General features: G+C 53.1%; 1 protein-coding gene across 6 annotated transcripts in view; it reads left to right on the forward strand.

Annotated features, from left to right (window-relative positions):
* DIP2C (disco interacting protein 2 homolog C) overlaps window positions 1–26,309 on the forward strand; it is a 395,318-nt gene extending 369,009 nt beyond the window's left edge. For 4 of the 6 annotated variants that reach the window (XM_026478673.4, XM_026478675.4, XM_044392069.3 and 1 more), the window contains 7 exons: window positions 296–325; window positions 1,760–1,821; window positions 15,344–15,401; window positions 16,997–17,071; window positions 19,636–19,810; window positions 20,314–20,437; window positions 23,239–26,309. In XM_026478673.4, the coding sequence (XP_026334458.2) occupies window positions 296–325; window positions 1,760–1,821; window positions 15,344–15,401; window positions 16,997–17,071; window positions 19,636–19,810; window positions 20,314–20,437; window positions 23,239–23,491 (777 nt within the window). In that variant the 3' untranslated portion in view covers window positions 23,492–26,309. The remainder of the gene's footprint in view (window positions 1–295; window positions 326–1,759; window positions 1,822–15,343; window positions 15,402–16,996; window positions 17,072–19,635; window positions 19,811–20,313; window positions 20,438–23,238) is intronic. The other 2 variants (XM_026478674.4, XM_026478676.4) reach the window with 1 other exon arrangement.
* Window positions 26,310–26,555: the final 246 nt, after the last annotated feature.

Consider the following 26,555-nt stretch of genomic DNA (forward strand, 5'->3'; position numbering starts at 1 on the left):
TATGTCCAAGACAGTCATCTGTTGCTCTCTTCCGTTGCTCTGTGGGTTTGTTGACATCTAAGATTTTTTTTTTTTAGCCTTTAATGGTACAGTGATTGATTTTAACGATTTCCATGTTCGACATTGTGTTTGACCTTCTTTTTACTTTGTTCCCTGCTTTTTGCATTCTCCTCCCTCTTCCTCATCCCATTTTAATTGTTGGGTGTTTTGTTTGCGTGTCTGTGTGTCGCTTATCTGTGGTTCTGTTGGTCTGGTGTTCTCTCCTTTCTTCTCGTCCCCCGCCCTGCTGCTGTAGCCCCACAGGCTGTGGAAGCTGGCCGAGCAGGTAGGGGACCTTCCTCTTCATCCACACCAGTGCCCCCACTCACCACCGTCTCGTCAGCCTCCGGCACTGGGACACACTAGAAGTTGAGTGCGGAGACTGGCTGGGGGTGCGGGCCGAGGTGGGAGGACTGGCGCCCAGCACGACGTGCTCTCAGACCTCTTGGAACGTCACGTGCTCACGACAGACACTTCCATTACGCACTGCCAGTGGTTTCTCTGCCAGTTTGGGGTCCTGTCCGTTTGACTTCACTTCCCATGTTTGGTGACCCGTTTTCTGATTTGTTTACTTTTTAATTGGCCTTCTGTGGTTATGTGTTTTGCATTACTCAGAACATCAGACCAGTTCTCCCCTCAGGGCTAGTCTGTAACCGGCTCCTTGAGTAGCCATGGGTTGGAGAGAACGTTCTTTGCGTAACACGGGGTGCAGGCTTCCACAGAGAGGCTGACGGCACGCGCTGTTCTCCGTCCTCGTGGAAAGAGAGCGGTGACCAGGAGTGTTGCACAGGGCAGCCTGCGTTAAGGAAGCTGTCTGTATCTTACTCTTTTATGATACAAGATGAAGATTCTCTCCTGAAGAATTTTGGCAGAGTTCTTCAACTAAATTGTGAGGGGCGCTGTCCGTTTTTGGAAATTTGTTTTGGGCTCCATCTTTTTCTACCTGAGGGATCACATAGCCTTCCCAAGAAATAGAGCTAGAATTTTAGTTTTTATAAGTAGCTTTAATTGCATTGCTCTTACGTGGAGGGAAATCCTTAGTCACAAGTTAACCCAGCATGTTTTGAAGGGATTTGTGGTGATGAGACCAGATTTCTGCACCCCAGTGTTCAGGAGCTCAGTCATGGAGTGCTTCCGGGCTGACTGTACCGTTGATAAACACACCACCTCCCTGACCTGTGTCAGAGACAAAAATAACCTCCCTGGGCTGGAGGAAAGCCAAGGCAGAGGCCGAGCTAAAAGCAACAAGATAATTATCTCTTATCTCTTCCTTCTCGGGCTGTCAGTCCGAGTCCCATGTTCGGCTTCAGTATCTTGACCTCTAAAAACACACCTTTTGGGATGCATGTAGTAGGAACTTCTCAGCAAACGATGCCTCCTATCCTTGACAACCTGCTAGCCAGACATCTTGGCAGCTTCAGCCTTTTTTTATTGGGCAAGACGTGTGGCACGCCTCTTTTTCTTTCTTATTTTTGTAAACATGATTGACAGTCAGGCCGTGTGAAAATTCAGCATAATCCTACCAAGATGCTCCTTTCAGAGCTGAGGTTATCAAACTGCAAACCAGCAGGTATCTCGGAGAGAGGTGTGGGTTTAGTGCTTTTTAGTTTTTGTTCAGTTTGAGATTTTATCAAAGAAATTCTCGCTAACTGGTAGGAAGCAGAGACCCATATGCCTCCCACGGTACCTTGACTTAACCGCGCTGTGTCCTTGCTTGCAGGGGACCTCGGGACCTGACCCAACCACCGTCTATGTTGATATGCGAGCTCTGAGACACGACAGGTACGGTGCGCTGGTGGGTTTGTTTCTTGGTTATGCAGCGTGCAAGGGCTGTCTCGTGAGGGAAGGAGCGCGGTGTCTGTCCGCTGCGAGCACGGTTGCCCGTGACTAAAGCAGGAGTGCTGCCCCAGTTGGCTTGAACCGTGACTCTCTCCACGTCTGTGTGGTTCCCAGCGGGGCAGTCCACTTTGCGCTTTGACGCAAGCGAAGACTGTTGCAGAGCGGGCACGGGTGACTGGAGTTGCGTCTCTGATGGTCTGACCAGAAGCCCGTGGCTCCTTCCATCACCGTTTCAGCTGGGCACCGTGTTGCACCTTTTACAGCTTCCAGCACCCTGCCCACATTTCTTTACGGGAACTGAAATACTGTGTAAAGGTGTTTCCATGAAAAATTAGAACACGCGTGAAGGTACCCTCTGTGCGGCTTCCTAGGCAGCCCTGGGCAAGAACGAAAGGTGAGCGTTTGTAGGTTTTCCTCAGCGGGGGAAGGAGGTGGAGGTGCGAGCAAAATGGGAACCTTTCAAGGAATTTCTGCCCCTGCCTGGAGGACCTACCAAAAAGCCCGAGGTTCCCCATTGAGTAGCTTCTGTCTGGTAACTACAGAGATGCCCGCTCGTTTATGTGATGGGACACGGAGCATGAACCCTGATAGCAGGGGTCTCCCGCAAACGACTAGCAGGTGCTTGGTGAATGCATTGCAACGGCCAGACACTGTGTCTCCTCCTCTGCTCGCCCGCCAACGTGGGCCAGCCTGCTGTTCAGTGAAGGGAAGCACGGAGTTAGCGGTCACAGTCAGTGCGTGGGGGAAACTCGCCCGACTGCGCGGGCGGCCCGAGCGTGTTCCTAGGTGACACCGACTCCTGCATGTGTGTTGGGGAGTGGGTTGTGGAGGCTGAGGAGGGTCCCGGCAGGCCGTGCGTGCACCAGCCAGTCCGGGGAGTACCACCCCTGACTCACACCGGGCATCCCGGCAGGGCTCTTAGGCCCCACGGACGTCAGGCCATGTCTGATGAGCATAGTTTGGAGAGTGGTATGGCTGGTGTCCCAGGGATGGAGGCCAGGGGTGTGGCTAAAAGTGTCCTGTAACGCGTTGGACAGCACCACACAGATGTTCCAAGTGCAGTGTGCTGAGACCGAGAGGGGCTCGCCCGCGTTCCCGTAACCGTGTCCCACTTGGAGTCCCCCTGGTCTCTGTGGGCCTCGTTTGAGACTCTGCTGTGGAAGGAGAATCCAGGTTGGAGCCATGTGCTGGCCGCCCTCCGGGAGGCCGAGGGCAGAGACGACCATGCGTGCTCCGCACCCTGCCAGCTCCCCCACTTCACAGTCCCACTGGGTCATTTCATGACTCAGAAGTTTGGCTTTGAAGAGTCTAAGTAATCTGTTGCAGGGGCATAGACATTTCCAAACAGTAACTTCTAGGCTTTAGAACAAACCTACTTTACCCTCTGAGAAGTTACTTGGACATGATACATTACACCTTTTACACCTTCAAAGGGGAGAGAATCCCTGTTTGAGTAGCATTTAGGCACTTGCGTCTGTGGCCTGGCCCCAGTCACGGGACCAGCAAGCACCAGGAGAGCCGTGGATGAACACGGACCCTCTGACACGGCAGGAGCAGCTGACGACATGGCCGGCCGGGCACCGGATGTCATGCTTGGCATCACGGACGGCCTGGAGCGTCAGGGATGGTCGGACGGAGGGGACGGAGGGGTTTTGTTCCTGGAGAAGAACAAGCCGTGGGCGCTACTTTCTAAGGTTTCTGTGGCCGACCCTCCGGAGACGTTCGGGGGCAGAGCCTCCTGCGGAGAGCGTGTGCGGTGTGGGAAAGGGAGGTGGGCGCAGAAGCGCAGCAGAGTGGCCCGGGGAAGGGGGCCTGACACACAGTCAGTGCTCGCGGGGACTTCCTCGTTCTCCCGTCTTCCAAGTCCACAACTCTTTCAGGTGACACTTGTGTCCTGGTGTGTGCTCTCTGACGGGTCGTGTGGGGTAGAAGTAGACGCGCTTGGGGGGCTGGAAGTTGCTGTCAGTCACGATCACCAACGACCACTGGTGGTCACGGCTGCTGGCCATGTCGCTGAGTGTCGCAGGGACCCAACGAGCTGCCCCCGCGCGGGACACACAGACACCCCACGTCCGCCCTGTACGGGCCTTTCCTAAGAAAGCCTTCCGAGGGGCCCTGCACACCCTCCACCATTCCAGTCACGCTGTTTCGCATTCTCGCCTGTCCTGCGCTCGAGGCGGATGGCTGGGAGCTGAGGGAGGGGCCGCCTCTGCCCGTCTTTCAGGGTTTGACCGAAAAGGAAGCAGACCTGGACATGGCATAGCCACTCCTTCAGTGTGGTCTGTCCCCAGAGCTTCAGCGGCCGGGAGCCCGAGCTCCTGTGTCCTCCATGTGCTTTGCTGCCTTCACCACCTGTAATGGAACTTCCTGGCCAGGTCAGGCTGGGTCGCTGGCCCAGGTGCTGCTCACACCTGCTTTCTGCAGCAGAAAACCTCCCTTGAGCTGGGAGTCGTACCCCCCTGGGGCCTCTCCAGGGTCCACACTACCCCCAGTCTGTGAAATCCTCCTGCTCTCAAGCCCCAGTTCCATTCAATACCATCCATCCTGCGTGTTCCCCAGAGAAAATATCACCCCGCTTGAAATCTCCAGCACCACTTCTGACCTTTATCAACATGTAATCAGAAGTGTCTTACCTGCTGCTGATGTGACAGATAGTCCGTGGGGTCCAGCTGGTCAGAGTTCAGTCTGGGCCGGCTCTGTGACCTCAGTCTCCCTGTGCCCAGAATGGGCATGGTAAAGCCACGCTCCAAGGGCCCCGGGAGGTGCTGTCAGGGCAGCGGGTTTGGAGGCTGTCCCTCCCACGGTACCAGGGTGACCTGGGCACAGGAGGGAGCTTGCCTGGCTCCAGGCCCCAGCGGGGGTGGGGTGCAGGTGAAACAGGAGAGCCTTCATAAATATTGACTATCTTGTCACTTGGGGGAAAAAAATGGGGTTGTTGTGCTAACTTCAGATTATTGTGATTCAGTGATAGGATTAATCACTCTTCCCATTGCTTTGGTACGTTCACTAGGAGCCCCAGGGCACCTGCTTAATCATGATGTAATTACCTTGGAGAGGGTTAACGTGTTCGTGTGTCCGTGCAGTTTCCCTAGAGAGAGATTGTGCGTGCTCACGTGCACACCTGGCACAGACAGGTGACAGAGGAGAGCCACATTGTGGAAGCCTGTGATCAGAGGTTACCCAAATTGACCTGATTTCTACTTGACTTTCTGCCTCTTTTTCTAACACCCCCTTGTTTTCTGTGACCCACAGTGTTTGGGATTTAGTCCTCTGCGTTTCTAGCAGGTCACTGTGGAGAACGTTTCTGCCTCACATAGCGAGGGTACTGACTCCTGCTGCTGGAGGAGACTTAGTCTCACCGTGCACAAGGGGGAGGTGATGAAATGGTTTGGGGACTACTTGAAAGTGACTGTTACTTTTAAAAATACTCTTTCTTACCTTCATTTAATGTGAATTCTGGTCTCTTCATCTCTTCCAATCGGATCTTTCCTTAAGCACTTGGATTTTGTAGACTTGAGATAGGAAAGAAAAAAATTTTTCAGCATTTAGAGAAACAGTTTTAGGAGTTAACTCTTATGGACATAATGTTAGCATAAAGCTTCCCTGGCTGCCGTACTCCTCCTAACATGAGGTGCTAAGTCTCCGGAAAGCAGGGTAGTCCATTAAGTCCTGGTCAGCGGTTAAGCGAGTATCGAGACCCTGAGGAGAGTGAGTGCGGAGTGGACGTGCCTTGGTGCGTTTGTGATTTAGTCCACGGCAGGAAGGGGACCAGCTGAACACAGAACAGCTGAGAAGGGACCCCGCGCTCGGTTGGCTCGCGATGTGTGCGTGATTGGCACGAGGGTCTTAGCAGAACCTGACGTGGAGCTCGCACTTACTACTAAATCTGTGATTTCTGGTCACACGGTCCTCGACAGCCACCCGGGAGGCGTGTGGGGCATCTGAGTGGCGCAGGCCCTTTGTGGGCCGAGCTGACCCCAGGAGTTCGGTCTGGAGGCCGTGAGCATTGTCGTTTCCCTGGCGTTGGGTGAGGCACAGGACCCGCTCTCCTGGGTTCCGTGCAGCTGAGCCCGAGCACTCCGTGCCTGCCTGTCCCAGGGAGACAGGAGGACCTAGTCATGGAAGCTTGGTGATGACTCACGCATGCAGCGTCTAAACAGCGTATCGCTTCTGTAGATGTGTGCGTTATGCACAGAGAGTTCGAGATTTGCTGTTCCATTTGCAAATAGTCTTTGCTGGCCTCCCTTATGTCTGCTCCTGGATGTCCTCAGGCGTGCGTGCGTCCTTTCAGCTCACTGTTTGGCCACCTTAATCGCGGCTACGTAATTGAAGTTGAATGGATGGGTTGTAGTGTGGGTCCTGTGCATCCCTCAAATAGTTCTTATGGAGGTACTTGAAAATCAGATGACTTTATCGATGGAGAAAATGGAGTAAAAAGGAAGAGTTCACAGTTTGCAAAGTGGTAATTTTGGGGTGAATTTCCAGCCTCCATCTTCCCTGCAAGGCCAGAATCTTCCCTGGAGTTGGTAGGTTCCATAAAAAGACATGATTCCCTTTACTCTGGTTCTCCCCCCTTTAGAACCCAGCCCAGCACGATCAGCCTATGGACCTCTCCCGAGCAGGCTCTGTGGCAGGGAGCCCGGAAGCCATGTCCGAGGAGGCCCTGGTCCGGTGCGGGAGGCAGGCCCAGGCTCCCAGCCCCATACCAAGGACATTCTGGGAGCTGGGAGAGACAGGCTCTTCCCCTTGAGTTTTCCTGTACTTTCCCCATCCAGCACCAGCACCTCTTAGTGACTCTGCACCTTTCAAACCCATCACCTATTTCTGATCCTCGCACCTCATTCTGACCCCTGCTGTCCTGTCGGGAGATCCTGAGACGAGTCAGAGGTGCTGATCTGGGCGCCGGTCACAGCTCTGCCACCAGCTGACCGTGTGACCTCAGGCCATGTCACTGAACCTCTGGCCTGGCCCTCGTTACGGGTCCACCCCTTCCCCTCCTGGTTCTCAATGGTTGGGTGATGTTTTCGAGTCCCTCCCACAATTCAAACAGTTGTGGAGGTTTGACTAAGTGTTCCTTCCTTTTTCTAGAACATTTTAGGTTCTTCTGAGAAAGTGTTCTGTGGTCTTTTCTCAGTAAAGATCAAATTTAAATAAATAAAAATAAAAAATAATGTATTGACTGGATAGTTTTTGTCCCACTGGTTATTCATTGAATCTTATCCCAAAGACCTCTACCAGATCCTCTCCATTGGAGCTGCAGGTAAACTATAGGACAGCCAGTTAGATTTGGATTTCAGATATAAGAGGAATCATTTTCCTACTACAAGTGTGTCCCAAATATGCATGGGCAAATGTATGCTTTAAAAAGTGTTGTTGATCTGAAATTCACATTTAACCAAGCGTCCTGTATTTTTATTTGCTACATCCGGGCCCCCTACCCTAAAATCAGACGTCCGCTGTGTTCTCGCAGCCACGTTATGAGTGCTGCGTTTTCGCTGACAGTAGAGCGATGTGGTTCACACCTTGCGTGTTCCCCAGGGAATCTCCCTGTGCAGATCACAGCCTCAGATGCTGCTCTTTCTAGAGGAAGGTGGACACAGTCCCTGATTTCTCGTGGTGAGATGTGCGCGCGTGACCAGAGTGACGTGAACCTTTCCTGGGCACGCTGTGTGGGAAGTCCGATCCTGCCAGCTTTTAGGGGTTCCGCGGCACGGGGCAAGGCCTAGAGGAGCCTTCTTGTGCGGGGTGGGGACTCAGGCCTTGAGAAGGGGAAGGGGTTCGGCAGACCCCCTGCCGTGGGCTGGCGGCGTCGGCTGGACAGAGCTCCTGTCCGTCCTGCACCTGTTCCCTCAGACCCGCTGTGCATTTAGAAAGGCTGTTCCATCACCTCCTTGTTCTCTCTTCCCTCCTCATTCCGGTGTTGTGCGGTTTTTAATTAAATGGCCTGGAGTGTGTTTGGGTGGGTACAGAGAGAAAATGATAGAAAATACAAGTCCGTGAACACCCTCTTTCTTACTGGTCTGTGCAGTCAGCCTCTCTGTATCCTGGTGAGTATTGTCCCACTGTGAACAAAATCACCATCACCTCAAAACCCTAGGAGTGCCGTTTGACTGTGGGATCTTAGCGAAGCCAGGGGCAGCCAGCTAATCTTGCCCACGTGGCTGTCCTATTGAGGCCCATCCATCGTTAGAAAGTGAAAGTTACTTGAAAAGAAATGAATCCTACATACTATTCCCTTGAAGAGAAGCATCTCTTTGCTTAAATAAACTTATTCTTCTAGAGCTTTCTTGTGGAGGAAGAGCTGGCCACTTGCTCAGACGTGGGCCTGACTGCGGCCCAGGGCTGGCACGGGGGACCACAGGGGCAGACCTCAGGGCTGGGTGAGTGACAGGTGCCACAGAAGGACGGCGTGGCTTCTGCCTGGCGGAATTTATTCATGGTCTGCATGTTGAAGCAACGTGTGACCTCCTCCTGCACTGCGTGTCCCCCTGCCACGTTACAGGCATGCCAGTGTTGTGTGCTGGAATGTTCTGCAGAACGGACGGAGAATCGACAAGCTCAGAAACAAACGCCAGGGGAACGGATGGACTGATGGGCCTCCGGATGGGATCCCACGAGAAGGACACGACACCCTCAGCCCTTCTAGTCAGTCGTGAGGAAATACTAGAGAACCCCAAGTAATAACGTCTAAATGACTAAATTTTAGCTGAGTAAATACACACAACAGAGTTTACCATCTTAGCATCTTTCGGCACATGGTTCTGTGGCATTCAGCCATCCCTGCCACCAGCCACAGAACTTCTGCACCTTCCCAAACCAAAATGCTGTCCCCATCAAACACTAACTCCCCTTCCCCAGCCCCCGGCACCCCCCATTCTACTTTCTGTCTTTGTGCACTTGACTACTCCGCGTACCTCGTAAGTGGAGTCATACAGGGTTTGTCCTTCTGCCACTGGCTTAACCTCCTGAGCGTGCAACCCCGGAGCGACTGGCCTGAAGAAGGAGGCTGCCCCTCCACGGGGGTGGTCGGCAGCTGTAATGAGCAAAGGGCGCCTACACGCGAGGCTTGTCTGGGACCCGCACCCACCCACCAGCTCTTACAAGTTCATCAACAGACCCTAACTGGTCTCAGTCACACGGACTATGCAGGCGTTTTCAACACCATGTCACCATCTCGGGGCTGCATCCTTAGAGCAGCCTGTGGGAGCGGGGAAAGGCACGTGGAAGGCCCATCCATGTTGGAGCGTGTGTGAGAAGTCCTTCTTTTTTAGGGCTGAGTAATATTTCACTGTACAGATGGACCACATTCTGCGGATCCACTCATCCACTGATGGACACCTGCGTTGCTTCAACCTTTCTGCTCCTGGGAATGATGCTGCTGTGAACATGGGCATACAACTGTCTCTTCTAGACTCTGCTTTCAAGCTTTCCGGTAAATACCCAGAAGTGCAGTTGCTGGGTCACTGGGGAGCTCTATTTTTAACTTTCTGAGGAACCTCCACACTGTTTTCCAGAGTGGCTGTACCAGCTTGCATTCCCGCCAACAGTGCACGAGGTTTCCCTTCTCCACATCCTCCCCAGCACCTGTTGTTTTGGGTTTTTTGAGACTAGCCATCCTAACGGGTGTGAGGTGGTGTCTCACTGTGGTTCTAATTTGCATTTCTCTGATGACCAGTGGTATCGAGCATCTTCTTATGTACTTATTTGCCATGCATTTATCTCTTTTGGAGAAATGTCTATTCAAGTCCTTTGCCCATTTTTAATCAAATTGTTTTATTTTTGAGTGGTGGGAGTTCTATGTTCTGGATACTAGTCCCTTTTCGAATCTATGACCTGCAGATATTTTCTCCCGTCCCATGAGCTGCCTTGTGTTCTGTCGACACCATTCCTGGCTGAGTTTTCCATTTTGATGTGATCCACTTTATTCATCTTTTGCTGCCTGTGCTTTGGTGTCCTAGCTGAGATTGTTTTTTTGTTTTAATCAAATCCGATGTTGTGAAGCTTTTGCCCTATGTTTCCTCATAACATTTTTATACTTTTAACTTTTGTGTTTAGGTCTTTGGTTCATTTTGAGTTAAATGGTTTTAAATGGTTTTTTTTTTTTAATTTTTAATTTTTTTTTTTTTAAGCAGGCTCCATGTGGGGCTTGAACTCATGGCCCTGAGATCAAGACCTGGACTGAGGGCAAGAGTCAAGGCTTAACTGACTGAGACACCCAGGCCCCCCAGGTGATACTTTTAAAAGGCAGGGCCTGTACTCTTTTTATTTTAATTTATTTATTTTTTTTAAAGATTTTATTTATTCAACAGAGATAGAGACAGCCAGCGAGAGAGGGAACACAGCAGGGGGAGTGGGAGAGGAAGAAGCAGGCTCCTAGCAGAGGAGCCTGATGTGGGGCTCGATCCCATAACGCCGGGATCACGCCCTGAGCCGAAGGCAGACGCTTAACCGCTGTGCCACCCAGGCGCCCCTTGTACTCTTTTTAAATATTGATTTCACAAAGACAGAAAAGCTTTGGAAATGTCCCTCGTGATGGAACCTAAAGAGACGCGACAGCCAGATGCAAAACCTGGTGCTCAGCGGGTCCTCGACACAAGGGGTCAACGCTGTAGTGGCCGTCACTGGGCTGATGGACAGAGCTGGAATCGGGGCTGCCGGTCAGTGTTACTGACACTGATAGCCATGCTTCGGTTGTATGTGAGAGTCTCCCTCCGTGGAGGAAATGCATGATGAACCAGCAGCGAAGGGTCGTGATGGATGCAGCTACCCCGCCAGTCGTCAGAAGGACGTGTGGGTGTGCGGGTGTGTGTGAGAGCAGGACGGAGAGCACACACTTGATTGAGCAACGGAATAAAACACTAGTAATAGGTGAACCTGACTGAGGGATATTAAAAGTGTTCTTTATACTCTTTCATTTTTGCAAGTTTTCTACAATTTGAAATTACTTTCAGACACATTTTCTAGGAAACAATACTCATAACCTATCAAGTCCCGAAATTATTTTTGACGTCTTTCTGTTCTCAAGAAGGGAAAGGAGGTGTGCATTAGTGAAGACCTTCTGGTGGGAGGTAGCAGACACAACTCCAGCTATTTTTGGCAGACATGGATCCGTGTAGAAGGGAACAGCATGTCCCATGGAACCCAGGGTAGAAGCAAACTCCAGAACAGCCTGTGGGGCTCTCCACGTTGCCCTGTGCTCTCGGCACAGAGCTCTGCCGGACATCTCCATAGATGGATCGGCTCTGCTTGTCATCCCAGGAGGACACTGCCAGCCCCCAGCCCTGCGGTGTGGAAAGGGCCGGGGGGTCACGCTAAGGGAGACACCTGACAAACGCCTCTTGGGAGGGAGGTCAGGGTCAGCAAGGAGGGATACGTCGTGTTGAGTACGTGCCCTCGACTGGACGTGATGAGAAGGCTTCACCTCTGTGGTCTTTCTCCCCAAACGCACAACTGCCGTCCCACCCTGGGAGAAGTACCGAGTGGTCTCACAAAGCAGCTCGCTCGTCTCCTCGCAGCTGTCACGGTCATTAATACGGAAGGTCTGACCAGCTGCAGCAGCCCAGAGGGGCTACGGAGACGTGAGAACCAAATGCCCCGTGGGATGCAGAAGGTCTAGGCAGATACGATGAGTGTGGGCTGGAGTTGGCACAGAAGTACCGATGAGGTTCCTTAGCTGTAGTGGGCGTCCCTCCCATTCTGACACTTGTGCCTGGGTGTCCGGGACAGTGGTTATTGCCGGGAGCCTGACAGGTTTTCTGTGAATCTGAACGTGTCCTGGGACGCCTGGGGGCTCCGTCGGTGAAGCGTCTGCCTTCTGCTCAGGTCGTGATCTCAGGGTCCTGGGATCGAGCCCCACATCGGGCTCCCTGCTCAGCGGGGAGTCTGCCTCTCGCTCTGCCGCTTCCCCTGCTCGTGCCCTCTCTCTCTCTCTCTCCTTCATTCTCTCACATAAACAAAATCTTTAAAAAAATTTTTAAATAAAATAAAACTGTCCTAAAAATAAATGCTACTAGTTAAAAGAAAAATCCCAGAGGTCTGAAAAAAAGACGTTTTTCTTAAATTTAATTGGAATGAATTTGCATCAAAACCTTATGAATGGACACAGGGCGTGGCCCACACCCCAGTGGGGTGTCCACCAACAGACGCCAACAGGAAGAAGAGGATGCGGGGCTCCTTTCAACCTGACAAGGAAAAGGACAGAAGTCGGGATTTGGAAGGAGGGACGCTGGGGACAAGAGCTTGTTAGATTTGTAATTTTGTAAGAGAAGAAGCACCAGGGCACGTGGGTATTTTCTTTGGATGGTGCTTCTGTTCTGCCTGTTGTCACTTGTTTTGGGGGTGATTTCCCCTGGTTTGGGGCTTCCGTGACCCCGGGGCTGCTGGGCTGCTTGTAACCCAGCACTGTTGTGTCACCAAGGACTGACCGCAGGGGCCAGCTTCCCCCAGAGGCAGTGAGGCTGCCCGAGGGTGTGACCGTGAGGTCCCTCACACGCTTCACCAGCAGCACGGGAAACACCACGCGGCTAAGGGCCCAACTTGGACGGTAGGATCTGTCCTGTTTTCCTCCCTCCGCCTCGGCCGCCGGGAGACTGAGGACGAGCTTCAGCCACAGGACCTGGAGCGGCGACCCCACGTGCTCAGAGCACTCGCACACACCCTGCGTCTGGGGATTTCCCCTCCGTCTTCTGGGACTTCGAGCAACTAATCATGCAGACGGTCTTCTTACGTTACGTTTAGTCTTTTGGACGCTTTAGACCATTCTGGAGGCACGTGTGAGGGAGAGCCCAGGCTGGTTGCTAGCAGCACGTCCGTGGCACGGGGGGCTGCACAGAAGCTCGTTCACGCGCTGGCCGACGGTGCTGGGTCCCGTGTCCTTATAGCAGAGTGGGTCGTGGCGATGGAAGGTGCCGGTGGTGCTCACCCTCCAGGTCACGCACGACCGCCGGGCAGCCAGGGCGGGGCAGCAGCATGACCAGCGGGATGCTCCTGGCAGGATCCGTGGCAAATGTCATCGCTCGTACTGGGGCAGCTAGTGTGATGCCTCGGTGGTTTCGTGTCTCCTGAGCCCGTGGGTGACCGGTTGTGTAGGGCAGCATCAGCGGGCGTGGCCCCAGGGCAGGAGTCGTGGTCGGTAGACCCGTGTCAGGTGGAGGAAGGGGGCGAGCGTGTCGGAGAGCCCGTGAGGCTCTGGCAGAGCCCCCAGCCAGTCCGTGAGGCCAAAGGAAGTCCTGCCTAGGAAGGAACCTTTTGCAAACGGACCTCTTGCTGCATCGACCCTGCGTCTGCAGCCCCTTGACATCACCCCGGTGGCTGCAGCCTTTCAGGGCAAAGTCGGGTCAGGGTAAGAACAGTCTGAGGACAGAGCACAAGATAGGGACTTTACCAGGAATCACAAGTCTCCCCCATGTTAACTGTCTTCCTTGCTGTCTCTTCTTTTCTAGCAAAAGCCTAGACTTCCAGACATTAAGACAGCCTAGGCGGAAAAACATGTTTGTGGAAGCCCAGGACTTGTACTTGAGTTTAGGAATGTCAGACATGGGGCAGGGGCTCTCCCCACCGGCAGCATGGCCAGGTTAGAGGGGGATGGGGCAGCCAGTGCCCTGAGCGAGCTTGTGGGCTGATGAGAATCCCGTCGCCCTGCGAGAGGGGTCTTACTCCTCCGGGAGCCGGCTCTGTCCGCAGGATGGACGTGAGGGCAGCAAGAGCAGTGGCAGAGCATCCCCGTCCCAGGGCCAGCGGGTTTAATCCGCTCCTGCATCGTGTCACATAGACTCTGCCGCGTCCGCCTGAGTGCTCCCTGGAGGGTCTCTGCTGTAGGCTCTGTCTGTCCTGTCTCGGAAGACAGGATTGCTTTCTCCACTCCATGTCCCTGTGGGACAGAGCCAAGCCCCCCCCCCCCACTGGCGGAGAGCCTGTCCCCATAAGCCCTCGCAGGTACCGTCATGTGGCCGTAACCTTGCAAACCGTAGGGAGAGAGCAGTGCCCACAGCAGCACGACGGCCACGGACAGCAGGGCAGGTGCCCACTGGATGTATGGGGCTCCTCGGAAGGTCAAAGGCCGAGCAGGGCTTCACCCACACCGTGCCTCGTGCCACCCTTCCAGCTCACAGTGTGTCTTCATTTCTGCAAGCGCAGAAACTCATCCCTTCTGCATGCGTGCTGCAAACGCATTTCCCAGCTCGTTCAGGACACAGCTTTGACTTTTCGTTTGAGCAGGGCTGGGTTTGGCTCTTTTTTTCATTTCAGTGTCTGGGTATTGTTCTCTTCATGTGGGTGAAGGGCAGTCTTCTGTGGTGTTTGTAGCTTTTCCATGTGGGACCCGCCCTGAGCGATGCCAGCACCCTGACACAGTATGACTGGTAGGTCCTCCTTTCTTCCACACGTGACATGAGATCCCTCCTTCTCCACGGGCATGGAGATGCTGCGTCCCCCGCCCCGTGCCCCCAGCTCCCGCTCCACGGCGTTCAAGCCCTTCCTCCTGCGCTTCACTCTGTTTCCCTAAAAACTGCCTTTTAGGTGAATGAACAGCATCACAGTCTTGTAGCACGGGGGCAGGGATGCAAAACCAGGCACTTAAAATACTGTATGGGGACGAGCATAACATAATAAAAAATTGTTTGTATTATAAATAAATAAATTAATTAATTAATTAATAAAAAACAGCCGCGAAGGATTTAGCGAGCTCTGCTTGTGACCACACCCATGTCGCCGGCAGTCGTTTGTTTTTTTAAGATTTTATTTATTTAGTTGACACAGAGCAGAAGCAGGGGAGCAGAGGCAGAGGGAGAAGCAGACTCTCCGCTGAGCCAGGGAGCCAGATGCGGGACTCGATCCCAGGACCCTGGGACCATGACCCGAGCCAAAGGCAGACGCCTCACCGACGGAGCCCCCAGGCATCCCATCCACAGTTCTTAAGATTAAATCACCATTGAATATTTTTTTAACGGAAAAGAGTTTCTTTTCTGTATGGAGGTTTTGCCGTCTGAATTGGCCAGTCCTGTCGTCCGGGGCTCAGATGCGCCGGCGTCGGAAGGTAGACTCTGCTGCCCCAGACCTGGGCTCTGCCGAGCCTCACGAGGCCTCAGCCCCGGGCAGCACAGTCCCCATGGCGGCAGCGGGTTCAGAGCCGTGGTGTAATGTTCGCTCCGCTCCTTTTCTGCAAGTGCTGAGTCGAGTCCTGGTTCCTCTTGGTGCAGAATCGTCTTCCCAGCTCTCGTGCCAGCCTGGTGACTGGGACATTGCCTCTGTCTGTGGCCTGTCCCGGGTCTCTGTCCGTCTCCCCGCCAGAGCTCAGTGCTGTCTGCTTCCGGACCACGTTTTCTGTGACTGTTTGCATTGGACGGTGCTCACCAGCAGACTTATTCCCCAGCAACCCGCCCGGCATCGACCAGGTGCTGAATATGGAGCGAGGGAACCGCAGGCTCGAAAACACGCAAGTCATCCTACCTTCTCCTTCTGTTTGCAGAGTCCGCTTGGTGGAAAGAGGCTCCCCTCATAGCTTGCCCCTGATGGAATCAGGAAAAGTAAGTATTGAAGGAGGGAAGGAAGATGCATTTCTGTGTGAGTCTGAGTCTCAGCGTATGAGCTTTAACATTTTAAGAAATGTATTTCATAGAATATTTTCCCAAAAAGTTTTCTTAAATGTAATATTTCAGAACTGGGTTTGGCCATGAGTACAGAAACTCCAAACAACAGTGTTTTAAACAAGTTAGATTTTTCTTTTCTCTCATGTAAAAGAAGTCATGAGAACTCCAGGGGCCCTGGCATCTTCTGTCTCGTTCTCCTTTGCACGGAACCCTTCCCAAGGGTGCCTCAGGGTCCGACGTGGCTGCTGCAGCACTAGCCATCACTTCCACATTGCAGCAGCAGGAGACAAGCAGGAAAAGGAAACTAGAGGTGCAGACCTCGGCGAGGCTCCTAAGCCGCCTTATACGCACTTAAGTGCCGCGGCCAGAACCTGGTCACGCTGGCAGGAGGAGAGGTTGGAACCATTACGTTGGTTCTGAAGATCGTGGGCCTCGCTAAAAACCCAGGTACCGACTGCTGTGCAAGTAGACGAAGAGGGGCGATCAGGGGACAAAGTAGGTCCTGCCACAGTGAATATGCCTTCGATACGAGTTAGAGGGCAAGAAGTGTATTCACACCTGACTGAAGACTTCTTGTTCCTGTGTTTGGCCCCACTTGACATAATTCCAGAAGTGCCTTATGTCGCTTCTGGACCTTTTATAATCTGTCTACGTGAGCGCCAGTTAGAGTTCTTAGTACTGAGTTGGTTCTAATGGCAGGACGCTGTGCTTACCCACCTAAGCCAGCCGTCAGCAGGACTGAGGGACCAGAGTCTGCACACGTCAGAATCAGGGACGGGACAGGAGTTCTCACCACCAAGGTTTTGCTGGATCTCAACCCTTCCCATGAGCTGGACCGACATGGACTGTATTCTAAATTTGCAGAACTGGCTTTCGCTGCCACATGCTTGTGGTTTTGGTGAAATTCAGAATGTGTCCAGGCCAAACTCCCATTAAGAAGGAGATGCTTGATATGAACATTTTGATACAAGACACTGACGTGCAGAAGAATGTTGAAGCATCACCGAGGGAGAGCTAGACGGGCATTCGAACCCGGCCACGCCGGGACGCGCCAGCTCTTCCTCCCTTCACGTCACTGTGCCGTGCCCACCTGCGTCTTGAGTCCACACTCGTCTCTGAAAACTTGATCCACGACTTCCTTAATTCAGGGCCTACGGCAAACCTCGCCCTTCCTCCACATTAGCGTCCCTTGATGTCACACACATAAATTAATTAATTGAAACATCGGAAGATCCCTATTTTGCAAGCACCAGGCTGAGTGACATCGTTTATCCTGTTTTCATTCAGGTTCTTAACTTTAAGATCACATTAACACGGGCTCTGTCATTGTAGTAATAATTACAGTACGATGCAGTTGTCACATAGTGATTACGTCATGCTGTGATGCGTAATTTTGATTTAAAGCCATGCTACTTTCTAAACCGTTTCAGAAAAGAAAACAGGCACATAGCCTGAAGGCAAGGTCAGGGTTAATTGGGGTGTACCATCTACCTCTCTGTCCACTGACCGGAATGTTCTCCTTTCCCACATAGATACTTCCAGGGGTTCGGATCATAATTGCCAATCCAGAAACAAAAGGCCCGTTGGGCGACTCCCACCTGGGTGAGGTGAGTTACGGGGTGCCCACCCAGGGGAGGCGAGTTACGGGGTGCCCACCCAGGAGAGGTGACTTATGGGGTGCCCACCTGGATGAGGCAAGATGTGGGGTGTCCACCTGGGTGAGATGTGGGGTATGAGGTGAGTATGGGTGAGACCAGATTTACGTTCCTGTCCTCCTGGACACCAGTCTACCGCGCTCCCGTGCCGCGGAGCCACAGCGCACATCCTCATCAGGTTGGGTGAGTCCCGACGGGCTGGCTGGAAAGTGACTCGAAATGAGCCTTACTGCGTCAACGAGTTGTGAAAGTTCAGGTTACGGAGTGGATTTCCGTAAGGAAGCGTGCATGGCTCTCTTCGAAGAATTTAGGCCAGAAAGAACAACGTGGACCGAGTTTCCTTCTTTCTTGGCTGCTGCGTTTCCCACGTGCTTGCTGTGGTCGCTGAGAGCTCATCGCTGAGAGCATCCGGCCGCAGCCTAGAACCCTAGAGTAGCAGGAAGCGGTAGCAAGCGGGTTAGGAAATGACCGCTGTTTCCTCTGGTCAGGAAGTCAGTAGTATGTGCGATGAAGCCTGGCTGACTCGCCTCCTGCCGCCCACCCCCTGCGGCGGGCTGCGTGCGGCTGGAGAACACGCGTCCTCACCCCACCGGCCCCAGTCCGCCCCCGGCCCCACTCGGCCAGGCCACCGAGGATGGAGAGCACATCAGGAAGGTGCCAACACACCTTCCCTCCCATTCTCTCCGAGGCCAAGCCGCCATGTGTGCTGGGTGCTCCCCACCTGCCCGGGAGGGACCTCCTGGCTGCCCAGGGTCACCCGCCTGTGTGGTCAGCTTTCCCTCCTCGCTGACCTGCCCTGTGGCAGGCACCTCATTAAAAACGCCACCACTGAACATACAGAGGACAAGCCAGTGGTTGCCAGAGGGGAGGGGGTGCAGCGGGGCAAGGTGGGTGAGGGGACGGAGAGGAGCAAACTTCCGGTTGTGGGAATGCAGGGATAGGGTTGTCATAATGGTGCGGGCGACTCCAGTTACCATCTCGTCACGCACGCGAGTGTCAGATCGCTCTTCTGTGCCAGCCAAAGTAACGTCTGTGTCCACCCTCCTTCACTTGAATTTCTCAGTTCCACGTAAAGATCAGAACTGAGCTGATAAAATTCCGTACAGATCTTCTTTAGGAATTTCCTTTAGATACATTCCCAGGTGAGGCTGGGAAGCACGGCGTGCTGTCTTGGGCGCCTGGAGAGGGTGCCAGCCGGGCATCAGAGCCCACCTCACTCTCGTTTTCTGACCAGGAATGTGTCTTTTTTTTTTTTTTAAGATTTTATTTATTTACTTGACAGAGATAGAGACAGCCAGCGAGAGAGGAAACACAAGCAGGGGGAGTGGGAGAGGAAGAAGCAGGCTCCCAGCGGATACGGGGCTCGATCCCAGAACCCCGGGATCACGCCCTGAGCTGAAGGCAGACGCTTAACAACTGAGCCACCCAGACGCCCCGCTAACCGGGAATGTGTCTTAAGGAGGAAACTGTGTGTTGGAGAGCAAGGGACAGGTGTCAGTCCCCCGTGTGATGGTGTCACCTCTGTCTCTGCTCTAGGGTTTCGTTTGTTCAGCTCGGAGTGCCCTGGGGGCTATGGGGCAGTGCAGACAGACAGACAGTCTCTCACTCAAGGAACTTGCCCGTGTGTCAGTGTAAATAGCAAAGGCGCCAAGCCCAGACGGTAGTCTAGAACACCTGACCCTGCCCATTCCTTTCACTGCACAGACCTGACTGCATGCAGTCATGAGCATGTCCGGGACTTTATGGCTTAACCGCTTGTGGACTTTTCCGTGACTCTGCATAACCTGCACGGGCATCACTTTGTGCCAACATATCGTTCTTTCTCATTTGCCCAAATACCACACGCTCGGGCTTTTTTGTTTCCCATTTTTTTATGTTACATGACTTTCCTCTTAGTTTGTTTTGGTGTGTGCTGGTTTTTTTGTTTTTTGGTTTTTTTAGAGAGTGCAAGTGGGGATGGATTGGAGAGGGGCAGAGGGAGAGAAAGAGAGAATCCCAAGCAGACCCCCCTGGAGCACGGAGCCCAGCACAGGGCTCGATCCCATGACCCTGAGATCATGACCTGAGCCAAAACCAAGAGTCAGACGCTCAACTGACTGAGTCTCGCAGGTGCCTGGTGTATGCTATTTTATTGGAATATATTCCTGAAAGTATGCAAACCACGTGAAAGGGAAAAATAAATCATAAAGCTTTTTAACGTTTTTCCAAATTGCTTTTCAGAAACAATCCTTATATTTGAATAAGTAGAAGCAAACTAGTACAACTTTGTTCATTTGATGTGTTCGCTTTAAAAACCCTCGGTCTGTTTCCTGGGCTTCTCGAGAGGTGGATGGCTCCGTCATTTGCTTAGTTCTCTGTTCCAGGAAACACTTGGCATCTGCATCTCCCCTGAAGCCCACGCGAGATCACCACGGCCGGGCTCCCGCCGAGCGTGGGCACTGTGCTGTCAGTGACCGTACTCTCTTCCCTCAGATACGCGCAGGTGAACTCACCCAGTTCTGCTGCTTCCTCCACAGATCTGGGTTCACAGCGCCCACAATGCCAGTGGTTACTTCACCATTTACGGAGATGAGTCCCTCCAGTCGGATCACTTCAACTCGAGGTTAAGTTTTGGAGACACCCAGACGGTCTGGGCGCGGACAGGCTACTTGGGGTTCCTGCGGAGGACGGAGCTCACAGATGCCAATGGAGGTAAGAGCCCAGGCAGGCGGGTGGAGAGGTCAGGCCCCCCGGCCGTGAGAACTTGTGTGGGGCTGGGACCCCAGCCTGCAGAGCACAGGGTGCACGCTTGCTGCAGACCAGCATAGAAGCAGCTGAGCATGAAGGAGAGGGTGAGCCGTGTGCGCACCAGGCTCCCGTCACGGGTCAGACCGTGTGCTCCCGGTGGAGGTGCTCCCGAGGACTAGGAGACAGGGTCCTGCAGGTGTGCGAGGCTGGTCCAGGATGCGTGCTCCCCCGTGGCGCTGAGCTGTGCAGCCGGCTCTCCCGCGAGACCGCGTTCCCGGCCAGGCCGGTGTCCCGGGAGCCCCAGGCTGCGCGGCATCCCGGTGGAAAGGGACCAGGTACCTGCGCTCAGCGACCCCGTTCCTTGGCGTCTGTCTCTCACTCAGGGGTAGTTTTAATCTTAGTCTCTTAAAAAGCAGCTTGCGCACCGTGGTTCCGAGGTTCACACGCGTTTTGCACTCCCTGCGCAGAGCGCCACGATGCCCTTTATGTGGTGGGGGCGCTGGACGAGGCGATGGAGCTGCGGGGAATGCGGTATCACCCGATAGACATCGAGACCTCGGTCATCAGAGCCCACAAAAGCGTCACAGAATGGTGAGTCGGGGCGAGACGGGAATCGTGGGGCGAGGGCAGTGGATGGGGTCCTGTGCGGGAGAGCTTGGCTTGCAGACCTTTAGCTCTGGGACTAATAACTCCATTGGGAAGGAGCGCGCCGGCCTGCCGTCTGCACAGCGTGCGTTCCCTGAGAGCACTGTCCTGAGCCCCGCACAGCGAGTCCCGAGGAGCCGAGCTGTGGCTGTGTGGTTTCCTTTCCGAGAACGTGACGGATGCGTCCACACACACACAAGCAGGCGCTTAAAAGTGGGAGCACGTCATGGACGACTGTCCAGCTGGGCACCGTGACCGGCCCGCATGGGGGCAGGCTGCGACGGGAGGGCGGGAGCCAGCTGCCAGCGGCCGGGCGGCACGGGCCCTCGGGGACGTGGGGTTTGTCCTCCCAGAGTGGGGCTTTCCGCCTCGCTGGTCCATGTGGTTGGCTGTGTTGCCGGTGGGATGGCCTGGGGGCCTCGAGCTCACTCCGTGCCTTTACACAGTGGAGAAGGCTGCCAGGTGCCTCCACGCCGTTAACCATGGGTTGGTTCGTTTGGCCCCGGAGCTGGCAGAGACCTGGAGTGCTCGCGAAGCTCGGAACCCCGAGGGAGGCACATTCCGACATCTCTTGTGAGCGGTCCTCCCTGGTGGGTAGATGGGCCTGAGGGTGCTCGTTGCCCCTCGTGAGCTGAGTGCAGGCTGGTTATTGGTTGCCATTTGCTGCCCCCGGACACGGGCAGCTCAGCAGCGTGGAAGAGAGAAGAGAGAGTTTGCAAACCCACGCGTGGGCGCTTCCGACATGGCACCGCCCTCCTTTCCGCGAGGCAGCTGCAGCTGCCTGTCACGTGGCTGTGTGGACGGGAGCCGGGATCCCCGGAGAGACTGCAGCCAGAGATGGCACAGGGCCACCTCAGCTTCCACGTCACTGGCCACACACGCCAATTACAGCCTCCCGTGTCTGTCGTTTTAAGAAAATAATTCAGACTGGTTCGTATAGCCTCCCACGAGCATTTTCCGTCTGGTTGCAAAAGGCTGTTTCCACCTTAAAGGTCTGCGACGGGGGCTCCCTGGCACCCGTTGTGGGTTTCTGTTCCAGGATTCAAGTTTTTGTGCTCAGCCCTGCTGTTGTCAGCCGTGCTGTGGCCTCACCTGAGGCGCGTGGGACCTCGCACTCCCCTCTCCTCACGCACACACCCACAGTTCGTCCCGCTGGGCTCCAGTCCGTCGGAGACTGCCCCGCACAAACTGCTCTGTTGTTCTTCCCGGCCTGGGCTCCTCCTGCAGCACAGCCCTCGAGGCGGGAGGCGGGCACTCACGTCCCTCCCTGTGGCTGTGGCACGGTGGTACGGTTGTTCTCACCACATCTTGCCTCTCACCCGGCATCTCCAGTGCCGGACGTCTCTGGCCCTTGGGAAATGATGCTCCTGCCCACAGCTCCTCCATCAAGTACAGAAGCCTGACTCCTGGTACCATGTCAGAAACATCTGATGCTATGATACACTTACACCCAGAGCGCCTAATGTACGTAAAATCTGTGACATCACAAACTCAGGACGGGCTCGCTTGGGCCACTCAGAGCAGTGTTCCAGTGTCACGAAGAGTCCTGTTGCGGGAAGTCGGCACCAGCACGTCTTGGGAACGGACCTTGGCAGGACCGTCCCCTTGGTACACACTTACCACAGCAAACTCAAGACGCAGTCATCTGTTGAACAGTCTCCAGTCTTTCCCTTCCACGTTAACGTGTGTATTGGTCCTACGAAACAAAACGTGCGGGGTTATTTCTGAATCGACAGACCCTTACAGTTTTAGAAAACAGTAGTGAGTTTCCCAAGTACTTGTTGCCCCTAGACCCTCCTATGCGTCCGGCTGGAGGACGCGGATGCCAGCAGCCCACTGCCGGGCCCTGGAGCCTGGCCGCCGCCCCCCACACCTCCTCCACCCAGGACCCTTCTGACCTCGGCCCGCAGGCGACAGGCACCAGCAGCAAAGCCTGTTAAGGCCCTATAACCACCCCTGTTCAAAGACCAACCTTATAAACCGCAGGCGGCTTAGAGTGTAAAGCACCGAGCTTAGGCTCCCACACACTGGCCAGACCCAATCTTCTGGGTGACCCTCCACTGAAAGATCCCAAATAAAGTACTTCTGGAGGAATCTCCGATGTTCCGGAGGCTCTTCCCCCACACAGGGCACCTCTTGCTGCCGGACACGCCCTCCAGACTCAGTGCTTCAAACAGTGGTGCGCTGTTGGGCCCCATGTGTGCAGTTGTGCGCTGGGTGGTCTGGCACCAGTGTGACTGGGCCCCGCGGTCAGCCCGGCACGAAGCTGCTGGCTGTGCACATTTCTCATCCTCCCTCCGTGTCCCCCTCCTGCTGCGGCAGAGGGAGGTCAGGACCGGCCCCAAAGCCCCAGCTACTCTCTAGCCTGTGCAGACTTAGCGCTGACCAAGTCTGAGGGCAGGACACAGACCCACCTTAGGGCTTGGTGCACACACGGTGGGGCTCCCGTGGCTCCCTTGCACCGCGTGCCCCTCGGCAGCAGCGGGGGGCAGGGGGCAGGGCCGCAGTTGGGGCGCCGCCTGGCACAGAGATCCCATGCGTGCGCGGCGGCCACCGTGAGAGCGGGCTGTCGAAAATGCCAGCAACAGGAATGTGCGCAGCCGCTTAATGAGCTGAAGGCCGTGGGCTCCGAGAGACTGTCAGGGTGCAGGCAGGTCAGAAAAGAACCAGGTGGAACTTGCTGAAAACAAAACAAACTGTTCCATAAACCCCTCGCGGCGTGGTGACGGTTGTTTTCTCTCTTGCAGCGCTGTTTTCACCTGGACAAATTTGCTGGTGGTGGTGGTGGAGCTTGATGGGTCGGAGCAAGAAGCCTTGGACCTGGTTCCCTTGGTGACCAACGTGGTTCTGGAGGAGCACTACCTGGTGGTGGGGGTCGTGGTCGTGGTGGACATCGGTGTCATCCCCATCAACTCCCGGGGGGAGAAGCAGCGCATGCACCTGCGAGATGGCTTTTTGGCAGACCAGCTAGATCCCATCTATGTGGCCTACAACATGTAGTCTTGTCTCCGGCTCCCATAGGCTCTTCTGGGAAAGTAAACGTTTTTCTCAGTGTCACTAAAGTTTGCAGACACGAGGGCAACATTCGCCGGAATGGAGCCCTTGTTCGCGCGGTGGTGAGACTTTCCACAGCAGTCCTGATTGGCATGGGGGTGAAATGTGAAATGTGAATTTACCACTGAAGTTTGCTCAGAAGGACTTTGGATTACTGCCTTCAGTTTGTTGGAAAAACCCATTTCAAAAACTTTTTCTTTTTTTTTTTAATTATTGGATAATAAGTGCTTTCTTCGTAAATGTGGTATTTTGTTAAAAGCCAAAATAGCAATTAAAAAAATATTCTGCCCTCCGGATGGGTTCTTTTAAACAATTTATGTAGCGTGACAAAGAATTGTTTTCTCTGTTTAATGTGTCATGAAATCTTAATGACATGGACCTTGTTACTAATTTAAGCCATTGCTAGATTTCATCCTTTTAGAAGAGTTTGTTGAGGTACGAGAAAACCTTCCAATTAGATGTTAGCAGCTTTCTTTGTCAGAAATGTGCTGCAGAAACAGAGGCTAGCCTACGGCCTTTGAAGTTAGCATAGAATGAGAAGAAACTATAAATAAGGTGTATTTCGGCAACCATCTTGCAGGTATCTTTGTACTAAACTAAAAAGATAAAATAAGTAACTTCTTCATGTGTAATTATGTACAGAACGTTTAATTTATTTTGACCTCTTTAGAAGTATAAAAGAGAAACATTCAAGAACATTAAAGTCTTGTAATGTTTGCTAATATAAAAAAGTGTTGTATTATCTTGCGTGGATAGTATCACAGCAAATATATATATATGAAATATAAATTCACTAATGAACAAAGGAGATTTTAAAGTTTAAAATGCAGAACTTGTCACTTGCATGGTGTCCCCTCCACTGTAGATAAAGCGAGATTCTCTCACACCCAGTCTGCTGATGCGAGCAATCCCAGATTGCCGGCAGCCCGGTCTAAGTGCTTCTTCTAGAACCAGAGACCAGCAAGTGAATTGTTGCCATCTCAAAGATGGGGAAGGAATTTGAGGCTAAACGTGCACTATTTTCCCTTTGCTGTGGGGGCAACAGCGAGCGGTCTGTGCCAGCGCGTGCTCCCGACACCGAGCGGGCGTTAGGGAAGGCAGGTGGGGGTGGCACTGTCCTCTTAGCTGCCGGAGACCCTTGTTCCTCATCATTTGTGTTAGCGTCCCCCTTTCTGGTCCTTGGTGTGGAAAGGAATGCTCGCTTGTGGTCACTTGCTCTGGGCTGTGTCGGTTCCCCTCAGACGGCCGTTGTACGGAGCGGACAGACTGTCCGAAACAGCTTTAAGGGAGAAGACTCACCTAGGAGCCCGTCGCTCGGCCAGCTCGCTGGGTTCCCCCGCCCGGCGTGAGTAGAACCCGCAGGGAGACCCCCTCCCGAGCTGCCCCGGGACCCCTCACAGAGCCGCTGGCTGAGCGAGAAAGCCTCCCAGCTGTCTTCATTTCGCCACCTGTGGAGGACACGCTTCTGATTTCCGCCTCTTGCTGCTGCTGCCTCACACGCCTTCCAGTTTCCACGTCTCATCTGTACACTCCTCGGTCGCGTTGGCCCATCTGTGTCCAGCCGAGAAGAGGTATCCGCTGTCCAAGCGTGATTTATCTTGTACCTGCCCCGATAGGACCCCGCAGTGGCTCTCGTTGCTAGAAATGCATGACCGAGACTGTTGCTGGGCAAACCTTAGAGTCTCTTTTCATGACCTTGTAGGCAACGTCTCCATCTGCCTTTGCTGTATGCCCTTTGCTAAAGGAGAGTTTTGTTTGACTTCCGAGATCCAAGGCCAATTGTTTTTTTTTAAAATTTTAGTGGCATTTTTTTTTTAATTTGTCATCATATGGGGTGCATCCTTCCATCTCCACATATTATTTGATTTTTTAAAATACTGTTTGACTCCATTGCTGTGTGTGACTATTTCTCTACACGCTTCAGATACACATTCCTACAGTCTTCTGCTTCCTGAGGGGAAAAACCCCACCACACACAGAAAAAAGACGTTTTCTTACACACACCCACCTTGTTTAGGGGGAAGGAGGTTTCAGGTTTCAGGCAAGATTCTGACCAGGAAACAATGACAGGATAACTTGTGAGGTCTGGCTGATGTCGGAAGCAAACAAGAAATCAGGTATCACTTCCAGTATGACCTTCACCTCCACCGTGTCAGCCCCACATGCGAGGCGGGCCGGTCGTGAAAGCGGTTAGTGACGTCCTGTCATCTCGCATGTTAGAGTTGAGGTCCAAAGGGTTGGGGGCTGGGATCGAAGGTCGCTTGTGCAAGAAAAAGGAAAGGAAACCCGTTTCAGCAATAAAGAAGGATTGTTCTGTATTAGAAATTGTGCTGTAGATAAATCATTCATGAGAATGTAACAATGTTTGTCTTGTGACCTTGTGCTTTTGAAGTCAGACAAAACCGTGTAATCAGCTTGCACAAAGGAGGGTACACAATGAACATTGAAACACAGACCTAACCCGACAGGGCGGCTTCCTCATGGTGCTTGTTTATTATATATATTTAATCCTGCTTGACACTTTACCCGAGGGAAACTGCCCCTTTTATCAGTTGAATGTTAGCAGCGTTATTTCATAGAGTGTGGTGACTGGTTGGAGAAATTCATGTACTCAACCAATCACAGTTTCAAACAAAATTTTTATGTGCGAAGGACGGCAACCTTCTCGTATGTTAAACCACCAGTAAGCTTTGTACATCTGTGATAACGCCTGTTTTATATTCAAATGAACAAATAAAAGCTTTTATTTTTGTTGCTCTGAAAATAGCAGTTTCTTAATTGGTCCCCTGGAAAACTGTCTGGGACAGCTTCCATCCCAGGAAGGAAGCGACTCCTGCAGGGAAATGGGAAATGTATCCGACTCTGTTTACATAATTTGTTGCATTACTTATTAGTACAGATGATCATACTTTGAACAATGTTTAAATTTTGATGTGGGCATTTATTGCTTAAAAAATTCCTATGGCAACAAATGTTTTGTGAAATGTTTTTTTTTTAATTCTTTTAAATA

This window comes from Ursus arctos, unplaced genomic scaffold (genome assembly GCF_023065955.2).
Source record: "Ursus arctos isolate Adak ecotype North America unplaced genomic scaffold, UrsArc2.0 scaffold_30, whole genome shotgun sequence".
In the NCBI taxonomy this organism is placed as follows: Eukaryota; Metazoa; Chordata; class Mammalia; order Carnivora; family Ursidae; genus Ursus; species Ursus arctos.